Genomic DNA, 11,232 nt, shown 5'->3' on the forward strand with positions numbered 1-11,232 from the left:
CACCGTGTATATGTGGTGTTAACCGACGTTTCGGAGGGACGTATCGCCTCCATCTTCAGGGTAGAAGAAAAAATATAAGAAATCTGCAAGCGAAGAGACCGTGAGAACCGGTAAAAGCAGACTGTGAAAGCCTCAAATCTTACAATTTCTGACTTACCCTTATATTTGCTCTTTCTGAGCGATACATCACGTGTGTAAGACAGAAAACCCCTAAAATATTACTTCCAGATAATTTTACTTGAAAGAAATTAAAGAGAATACATTTTGTGGATTACTTACTTTTAATAGAAATGAATTTTGTGATTTCGTGTTTAATTTTATTTCAGTCAATAAAAGTGAAGTGTTGTAACAGAATGGACGGGAATTTTATTTGACACATTTTGCATCATTCATGTTTCCCGCATAAAATTTGGAATTTCCTGTCCTGCTCCTCGTGTAATGCAACTTCTTCCAACCATTTTCCCATATTCCTGAAGAGTAAATAATTGTTAGTCACTAGGCGGTGAAAACAGTGACGTGAATATATTCCTGCACTGTTCTCTACAACTGAACTCGGCGGTTCCATGAGAAATGTAATCAGAATACACATTTGGATTGATATATAAAATTTCGATTTATCAGTATATATATAGTAAAGCTGTCCCTGTAACAGGCCGTGGAAGCCCATAAGGTTGTGAGACGTCGAGGCTCCCACATTTTCTAGACAATCGGCTCAAGAGATGGTGGTGAGATTGTCAGTCTTACGCGCCGGTTGTCCCTGTGCTTAACTAATTAAGCATTACGGCATGAAGGCGTATTTGGGAGTGGATGTGTAGATCCACATTTTCTTGACCTCACTATTTGGAGGTTAGTAGTCAGCTTCACGCCCTGGTCGCTTTATCTCCGGTGAAGGGCTCCCGGTACCAGTTGCACAGAAAACTGGGCCGATCCGGATGCTGCATGAACGCTATGGAGAAAATGAAAACTTGCCTCTGCCGGGAATTGAATACAGGCCGTCCAGCCCGTAGCCTGTCGCTATACCGTCTGAGTTAGTCCGTATAGTTTCAGGAAGTAATGAATATGATATGCGTTCCGGAACCCTTCCTCTTCTCTGGTTTCTGTATGTATCGACCCTCCGTTTTGCATAAGGCGTAGGTGGGTGGACAGTAGTAAAATGGATCTCAGGGAGGTAGGATGTAGTAGTATGGATTGGATTGATCTGGCTCAGGATAGGGACCAGTAGAGGGCTCTTGTGATCACCGTAATAAACTTTCGGGTTGCATAGAACGCTGGGAATTTTTTGAGTAGGTTTGAACTGGCGGTTTCTTAAGAAGGGCTAATCTCCATGAGTGAGAGTGAGGAGTAGATGGGATTATAATATTAAAATGGATCTTAGGGAGGTAGGATGTGGTGGTATGGATTGGATTGATCTGGCTCAGGATAGGGACCAGTGGAGGGCTCTAGTGATCACCGTAATAAACTTTCGGGTTGCATAGAACGCTGGGAATTTTTTGAGTAGGTTTGAACTGGCGGTTTCTCAAGAAGGGCTCAGCTCCATTAAGGCATGAATACATTTTCACGTCGGAAGCTTCTCAGAAACGGGGAACTACTTTCTGGCTCTTGCGTAACATTTTCAAGTCATCCAGTTGAAGGTTAGTCATTCAGTCAGTCACAGCTGGGCCATCCGGGATTCGCTTTGATGTTGTGAGGAGAGGCCCGAAACACAGGGTGAGCAATATCTTGTTGCATTGAAGTTTCTGTCCTGTTGGTCGCAAGTGAGAAGTACTTGAAACCATACATCGATTTACGTAATTGAAATAACACGGTTAGAATTATAATTATGGGCATACTGTGATATAAGAGAAAGATTTATTTATTCATATGCCTCATGAAAATTAAGAAGTCACAATAATTGACTCGCAGAAAACTTCTCAGACGCAAGTGCAATTTACGTTGTCTATTTTGATGCGAATATCAGCTAGCATTTTCGGGATATATTTACATATCAGATCATTTCTTGGAAATGTAAGTTTACTGACCTGATGCAGTGTCTGTACAGTTTAAAACTTTTGCTCTAAATCAGAATGAAGCATTGAAACAAATGTAGTACCGAATTTCAACATCCTGTTGCACTTTACACATTTTAGTCCCGATGAGGTCATTGGATTTTTCAGTTGACCTAATCCTTCCAGCCGCACTAGGCCCTGGTGTTTACTCAGCCTCTAGCAGTAATTAATTAAATAATTTTCCTGGGGAGTAAAGCGCGGCCGGCGCGTAAGGCTGACAAGCTTACCGCCATCTTTGAGCCGATTGTCTAGATAATGGGGCAGCCTCAACGTCTCACAACCCTATGGGCCTCCACGGCTTGGTACAGGGGTAGCTTTACTTTTCACTTTTACTTTACTTCCTTCTATAATGTAACTTTGTTTACAATTCCTCATTGATTAAAAAGAATATTAAAATTACAGTTAAAACTACATGTTCCGTCCTTACTTGACCATCTTTAGCAAACCGTTTATTTGTTGAAATTACTACACTGCCTTAATTCTTAAGTTAAAATACATTAAAATGCATTTGCTTGAGAACATCAACTATTTATCTTTCCTTGTATTACATTCGTCTTGCGGCGTCTGTGTTTCTTTTTGTATTGTTTTATTCAGCCCCGTTAATTTGGGGGTGTTGGTGGTATTCTTGTTATTTGCATGTGCCCCATTAGTATGCATGTTCCCACGCTGTTGCTCTAGTTGAGTGTATGAAACAACATGGGAATATTTTAACTTAAGGACTAATGCAATGTCCAGACCGGCTCTGTGGTCCACTCAACCTCATATCCAATGGGTAAGGGGGCTCTTTCCCCGGGGGTAAAACGGCCGAGACATGAAGCTGAGCACTCACTTACAGCTAGTACCGAGGTCAAAAATATGTGGATATATACATCCACTTCTCCCATACGTCTTCATGGTGTAGTGTGTAATTGGTTAAGCACAGGGACAACTTCAACTTTTACTAACGCAGTGTAGCAATGTCAACAAGTGAACAATTGCCTGAGGATGGACAAGTAAGGCCGAAACATGTAGAAGATTACTTGTAATTTTAATATTATTTTAATTAATTTTAACCTGAGTTAACTCCAAGGAGTACAACCATTAGCTTAATGCTAACTCAAAGTTTTCTTTTTTTTTCCTTGGCACTACAGCCCCAGTGGGCCTAGGCCTACCTCCATGAACTTCTCCGTTCACTTCGGTTTTTCTAGATCTTACACATTCGGTAGGACTCCTTGGGCGGGTGATCAGCTCGTCGCAAGGCCTCTACCTGTACACAAACACAGAAAAACCCACACACACACAAACTAAACATCCATGCCCTGAGTGGGATTCGAACCCACGATCCCGGTTTTCAAGCAAGCGAAGACAGTACACGCCTTAGACCGCTCGGCTACCGTGACCGGCAACTCAAAGTTAACCAGGAGGAAAACACCAGTTCATCTAGTTCTAAAGAGCACACCAATTAGTGTAAAGCTAACTGACAGATCGAACCCATTACTCTGATACTAACTCCTACACGTTCGTTTGTGTAAAGGTGCTTAATAAACAGCTGCATTTGTTGCGAATGCATCAGATGCTCCCGCTGAGCTGAATGTGTAAATACTTGCCACTCCTCAAGAGAGTTGCCTGTTCGCGCATCTTCTGTTCTCTTGATACTGATGCATATGTGTTGATGCAGTGGGGATCTTAGAGAGATAGGATGGAACGGGGTGGATTGGATAGGGACCAGTGGGGGGCTCTTGTAAACACTGTAATGCACCTTCGGTTCCATAAAATGTTGGGAAATTCTTGTGTAGCTGCAGGTTTGGCTTCTCCTGAAGAAGGGCTCAGCTCAATGAGTAAGTAAGTTCGTGAACAATTCAGGTATAAACGCCTGACGAACTGGCAACGTAAGGCTCAGTTCTTTCTTGGGGGCCAACAGTTGCATCTCGGCTTGAGAAATTCTTAACAATTTAAGCAATCCGAAAGTTCATTACCATGTACACAAAAGCCTGCCAATGATGCCTCTCCTGAGCAAGAAGAATCCAGTCTACATATTCCAATCCTATTTTGTAAGATGTATTTTAATAGTATCCTCCTGTATATATCTTTGTAATCCTAATGGACTCTTTCCTCCTGGTATTTCTATTCCTATTAAGACAATCTGGATGTTAGAGTGTAACCGGATAATGAATATACGTCCCTATATGCTAGTGAGTGACCCAAGCAGCAGTGCAATTTACCGCCTTGTTATCCGTCATTACAGCCCTGCCAAATTTGAAGTTTATTTATAAAAGCAAGATCCAAATTGTAGCATTAGAATTCGTCTCCAAAAAGTTGGTCTTTCTGTTTCTGTTCTTAAGACGTTATGCCTTTGGTACCGTTTTGAAAATTGTAGGCTTCGGTTTCATCTTTAAAAATAAATATCCGAAAAATTTCTAATATAGGCTTCTGTTGTTTTTGTTTTTTTTTCTTTTTTGTAGATGAGGTTCTGAAGTTGGCAGCGCTAACGTGACACAAATTATACCCATAAAGTTTTAAAGTTACTCCGGTAACAATTTAACAGGGAAATAGCGAGAGAGCAAAAAAGCACAAAAGCCCAAAATGTTGTATTACAATATTTATATTGTTTTTTATTACTTCAGATAACATCATATCGAAATATTTCATAATATTCCACCATAATTATTGGCGGGGAAGTCGGAAGGAAAGAGACCACTAAGAAGTCCAAGACACTGGTTAGTGGATAATATTAAAACGGATTGTAGAGAGATAGAATGGGATAGTATGGACTGGACTGCTCTGACTCAGGATAGGGGCTAGTAGAGGGCTGTAGTGAAGACGGTAATGAAACTTCAGGTTCTCTAAAAATTTCGGAATTTCTTGAGTAGCTCAACAACTGGCGGGTTCTCAAAAAGGCTCAGCGCCGTGAATTTTGTTAATATAAAATATGCACATATAACCCAAGTGGATCCCTTTTCCTGCTTGATGAATACATCTACTGTGTCTTGACAAAAGGAGGTTTAAGCATATCAGATTATTTCCTAGGAGAGGAGACATAATTTAGGGGCCCATCATATTTTGAACATGTAGAGAACAAAGATAAATTAAATTGCCATTTTTTTCCAGCATGTCGATTTCAAGCAATCCTGAATCACTTTACGACATGGCGGTCACAACGTTGGCTGGTTACGTTAGATATTTCACGAGGTGGACCATCATGCTTTGCAAGCAAAACTACGATGAACGTTGCCGACTCCTCCAAGAACTGCTCATCATTTACCTGCCTTGCGACAGGGTTAGAGACATATCAGTTGTTCTCATAAGACAGGTAGCTCAGTGTTACAGTGACCTGAAGAATGACACAGTGTTCAGAAATGCGTGTGCGGAAAGAACACCTCACGTTCTCAGATCCGTGTTACATCCCTCAGTGAAGGGACTGGAAGGTATTCGCAACACTTCACATCCAACCATTCTTGAGTATTATAAAGTTACAAACTGTGATTTAATGTATACAGCGTTGCCATTGTTGCGTGACCTGAAAGAGGTGAGCCTCGGTCCAGCCAACAGAACTGATGACGTGCCTCTGGATGTACAAGGTTTCAGGGATACTCTGGAGAAGTTCGCATCCCGTAGTTGCAGGGACAGTGACTTGGAAGAGCTCGCTAACAATTGCAAACGTCTGAGGTGTTTAGATATCAGCGATTCTCCTGATGTCTCGGATGCGATTGTTGAACATATCTTAAAGTTTGAACATCTGGAGGAGCTGAATTTGTGCGAAGTCAGTTTCTTGTCTGAAGAAGCTCTGGGACGCCTGCTGGAAGGCCTCTGTGACGTGCAGGTATTTCGATGTGGTGATACTCAGAAAGATCTTGAGAACCTTCTGGGCTGTGGTAAGGACACGGCGAAGGATACAGGAGCCTCTTCAGTGAGTAGTCCGTCTCCCCGTTCGCAACGGTTGAAGATCTTCGGATGTGCGGATCCAAGAAAACAACACATCGATCTAATCGCACAGTTTTCTAACCTCACTTCGATTTCCTTGTCACAGGTGAACTACCCGTTAACACTACTGAAGGACCTAAAATATTTAGTAATTTTTAAGATCTCGAACTCCAGATTCATGTATGTAAATGAGCTCCTAATAGCTGTAGGAAATAGATTGAAGTGTCTAAATATCGTAAATGTTCTTTGCACAGATTATGATTTTCTTAGAGCGAATTGTGTGTCTCTGATATGCCTTCATCTTTGCTTTAAGGCAAGAAGTGATCTTATTTTGCCTCCCGATTACAGTGAGGCAAGGCCAGCTCCCCCAGACTTTCCGAAAGTTGAATTCCTTCAACTCTATATACGTGAACTGCTCGCTGCAAAATATATTTTATTTGGTTTCAAAAAGCTAACGAGATTCAACCTTCAAATCGAAGTTCCTGATTATCGAATATATCTTGAGCATATATTAGACCGTGGTGATAAGGTACATTTGGAAGAAGTGTACTGGAAGAATGTCGTAATAAAATTTTATCCGAACGTGTTCACTATCACCACATTTCATTCTGATGGCACAAAAACTGTCCACAATGTTTTGGAGAGGACTGAAATGGCATTGCGAAATCGAGAAATGAAGGAATAACCATTCCGATGTACAATGTTGCACGCCATGTTTAAAGAACTCGCTGTCATATATTTCTTTGCCTCTGGAGCGAGTGAAATATAACTTGAGATGATGGAATATTTTAAGACTTAAAGCGAAAGAGTGCGTAGATACGTACGTATGTTTTAAAAAATGTTTTGAATAATAAAGAGAGATGATATTTGTAATTGAGATGCCTTGTCAAAAGCACGGAGGCCATTCATATCGATAAACTTCCTCACTATTCTGCTTTAATGTCCATTATATAAAGGCATACATGGCTACTGTAATTCAATTTTAAATGTGTTGGACAAGCCGTGTCTGTTTGAATGAGAATTAAACTTTTGGTAAAGAAGCAAAATTTTTTATTTTATCTGGATATCATGATTAGGTTTTCCTGTATGAAATGAAGCTGCTTGCATATTCAGTTGCTTTTGTTTCCACATTTTCTACCTATGAAGCAATATGATTCTGAACATAAGCTTCTTACGAACGATCACAAGACGCCTCAGACCTGGACGGATTCCTTGAATAAACGAACTAAGCGAAATCTTCTGCTGTCTGAAAACAAAAATTAGAGTATACAAAATTATAATTTTTCCTGTGGTTCTGTATCGGTGTGAAACTTGGTCTCTGACATGAAGGGAGGAACATACACTGAGGGTGTTTGAGAACAGGGTGTTGAGGAGAATATTTGGACCGAAGACAGATGAAGTGACAGGAGGTTGGAGAAAACTGCATAATGAGGAGCTGCATAACTTGTACTTTTCTCCAAGTGTAATTAGAATCGTCAAGTCAAGGGGGATGGGATGGGCAGGACATGTAACACGAATTGGGCGAAGAGGAATGCACATAGGTTATTGGTGGGAAAGGAAGGAGGCAAGAGACCACTGGGAAGACCAAGACGTAAGTGGGCAGAGCATATTAAAATGGATCTTAGAGAGATAGGATGTGGTGATATGGATTGGATTGATCTGGCTCAGGATAGGGACCAATGGAGGGCTCTTGTGATCACGGTAATAAACTTTCGGGTTGCATAGAACGCTGGGAATTTTTTGATTAGGTTTGAACTGGCGGTTTCTCAAGAAGGGCTTATCTCCATGAGTGAGAGTGAGGAGTAGATGGGATTATAATATTAAAATGGATCTTAGGGAGGTAGGATGTGGTGGTATGGATTGGATTGATCTGGCTCAGGATAGGGACCAATGGAGGGCTCTTGTGATCACGGTAATAAACTTTCGGGTTGCATAGAACGCTGGGAATTTTTTGATTAGGTTTGAACTGGCGGTTTCTCAAGAAGGGCTCAGCTCCATTAAGGCATGAATACATTTTCACGTCGGAAGCTTCTCAGAAACTGGGACCTACTTTCTGGCTCTCGCGTAACATTTTCAAGTCATCCAGTTGAAGGTTAGTCATTCAGCCAGTCACAGCTGGGCCATCATCTGGGATTCGCTTTGATGTTGTGAGGAGAGGCCCGAAACACAGGGTGAGCAATATCTTGTTGCATTGAAGTTTCTGTCCTGTCGGTCGCAAGTGAGAAGTACTTGAAACCATACATCGATTTACGTAATTGAAATAACACGGTTAGAATTATAATTATGGGCATACTATGATATAAGAGAAAGATTTATTTATTCATATGCCTCGTGAACATTAAAACGTCACAATAATTGACTCATGGAAAACTTCTCAGACGCAAGTGCAATTTACGTTGTCTATTTCTATGTGAATATCAGCTAGCATTTTCGGGATCTATTTACATATCAGATCATTTCTTGGAAATGTAAGTTTACTGACCTGATGCAGTGTCTGTACAGTTTAAAACTTTTGCTCTGAATCAGAATGAAGCATTGAAACAAATGCAGTACCAAATTTCAACATCCTGTTGCATTGATATATCACTTAAACCCTTACTTCCTTCTCTAATGTAACTTTGTTTACAAATTCTCATGTAGTTAGTTAATCTATCATAATCAACTAAACCAGAGCGTTAACTGGAATCATGTAGGCGTAACCTACTCTTTATACTATTATGAGTTGATAGGTTTAGGCTGTGTGGCTAAACTGGATTGGATAGAGCAGGCTGAGAATCTGGTCTAAATGAGGCTCTCGTTTTAGCAATGATGCTACCTTAGACAGAAGCTGTCCGCATAAAGTAAACAAACATGATCAAGCGTGCATATGACTGGTACATGCGCACTGAATCATAAACCGCTTGGATTGCACAGCAGGAGCTGCAGTTGAAACGGCCCACCTTACGTAAGGGCGGGTATCGCTTCGGTGTTCTGTACGTTATTCAAATTTATATTTGCTATAAATTCTGTTATTCTCTTTAGGAAGCTGTTTTTCCGGGACTTCCTGCTCGGTATAGCAGAGACTTTGCTTTATTCAACGTCTGTTTCTAAAGTAGAAATACCCCTCTGCTAGAAGCGCTTCAGCTGTTGATATTGTTTGCAGGGATGTTGACGTATTTAACAAAGCTTATTTTATAGCGGTTCTTTGTTCTTAATAAAATATTAATTGAATTCAATATGAATATATGTAGGTATATTTATTCACGCCTCATAATGGTTACTGCGTCTGAAATTGTTATAATTGTCCAAGGGACTTGTTTCGATTTGTGTGTACGTGTTTTTATGAATCCAGTTTTGCTGGTGCTTATTTTATAATTGGTCTTGTAAAACTTAAATTGTTCCTCCCTGTCGTATTTTATATATTATTCATAGTTCTTCCGGTCACTAAAATATTGATTTTATTGTGGTCTAGTGGTCAGAGTTCCTGGTTACAGATCCAGAGGCCGCCGGTTCAATTCTTGGCGTTAACAGAGTTTCTGAGAAGTAGTGTGGAGTCTGGAACGGGGTCCAATCAGGCTCGTGAAAATAATTGAGGAGCTATTTCAAGGAAATAGTGGCTCCAGTCTAGAAAACCGAGATTAACTGCCGTGGGGATCCGTTGCGCTGACCACGCGACACCCACTATCCACAAAAACTGGCCATAACTTCACCGACAAGCGGCGGTCACTCTGTCGGTATAGTTCACTTGCGGACTACAGACCACGAAGTTATGGATTGTAAATAAATAAATATATACATATATATATTACTTTCGTCAATTCTTAATGATATATTGCATTTATGATAATGCAGTCATTCTTATTATTACTATCATCACTGAAATCATATAAATTGCATGCTTCTTAATTTGTGTCTTTCTTTTCCTTTACTCACTACAAGTTTGAATTTAGCCTTCTGACTGGTTATGATTAGACGTAAATTAATGATGGGTGAATTGAAATTTGAAAAGAAAGATCCATTTGTTAAAGAATTAAAAATAATAATCTCGTCGTCGGCTTCGTCTTCTCATAAACTTTATGAACCCTATTGAAAATTCCGTTCTAATTGTGCTTGCTAGACAAAACCACCCGTTGACCAGATTTATTTTTATTAATATAATATATGCACATATAACCCAAGTGGATCCCTTTTCCTGCTTAATGAATACATCTACTGTGGCTTGACTATAGGAGGTTTAAGTACATCGGAACATTTCCTAGGAGAGGAGACATAATTTAGGGGCCCATCATATTTTGAACATATAGAGAACAAAGATAAATTAAATTGCCATTTTTTTTTTCCAGCATGTTGATTTCAAGCAATCCTGAATCACTTTATGACATGGCGGTCACAACGTTGGCTGGTTACGTTAGATATTTCACGAGGTGGACCATCATGCTTTGCAAGCAGAACTACGAGGAACGTTGCCGACTCCTCCAAGAACTGCTCATCATTTACCTGCCTTGCGACAGGGTTAGAGACATATCAGTTGTTCTCATAAGACAGGTAGCTCAGTGTTACAGTGACCTGAAGAATAACACAGTGTTCAGAAATGCGTGTGCGGAAAGAACACCTCACGTTCTCAGATCCGTGTTACATCCCTCAGTAAAGAGACTGGAAGGTATTCGCAATACTTCGCATCCTACCATTCTTGAGTATTATAAAGTTACCAACTGTGACTTAATGTATAAAGCGTTGCCATTGTTGCGTGACCTGAAAGAGGTGAGCCTCGGTCCAGCCAACAGAACTGATGACGTGCCTCTGGATGTACAAGGTTTCAGGGATACTCTGGAGAAGTTCGCATCCCGTAGTTGCAGGGACAGTGACTTGGAAGAGCTCGCTAACAATTGCAAACGTCTGAGGTGTTTAGATATCAGCGAATCTCCTGATATTTCGGATGCGATTGTTGAACATATCTTAAAGTTTGAACATCTGGAGGAGCTGAATTTGTGCGAAGTCAGTTCCTTGTCTGAAGAAGCTCTGGGACGCCTGCTGGAAGGCCTCTGTGACGTGCAGCTATTTCGATGTGGTGATANTTTTCTAACCTCACTTCGATTTCCTTGTCACAGGTGAACTACCCGTTAACACTACTGAAGGACCTAAAATATTTAGTAATTTTTAAGATCTCGAACTCCAGATTCATGTATGTAAATGAGCTCCTAATAGCTGCAGGAAATAGATTGAAGTGCCTAAATATCGTAAATGTTCTTTGCACAGATTATGATTTTCTTAGAGCGAATTGTGTTTCACTGATATGCCTTCATCTTTG

General features: G+C 40.5%; 1 protein-coding gene across 1 annotated transcript; it reads left to right on the forward strand.

Moving 5' to 3' along the window:
* The first annotated feature begins 5,507 nt into the window (after positions 1-5,507).
* LOC111868618 lies at positions 5,508-10,991 on the forward strand. Its single transcript, XM_033753123.1, has 2 exons — positions 5,508-6,051; positions 10,268-10,991. The coding sequence occupies exons 1-2, from the start codon at positions 5,512-5,514 to the stop codon at positions 10,289-10,291; spliced, it is 564 nt and encodes a 187-aa protein (XP_033609014.1). The 5' UTR covers positions 5,508-5,511; the 3' UTR covers positions 10,292-10,991.
* The last annotated feature ends 241 nt before the right edge of the window (positions 10,992-11,232 follow it).

This window comes from Cryptotermes secundus, unplaced genomic scaffold, assembly GCF_002891405.2.
Source record: "Cryptotermes secundus unplaced genomic scaffold, Csec_1.0 scaffold660, whole genome shotgun sequence".
Taxonomy (NCBI): Eukaryota; Metazoa; Arthropoda; class Insecta; order Blattodea; family Kalotermitidae; genus Cryptotermes; species Cryptotermes secundus.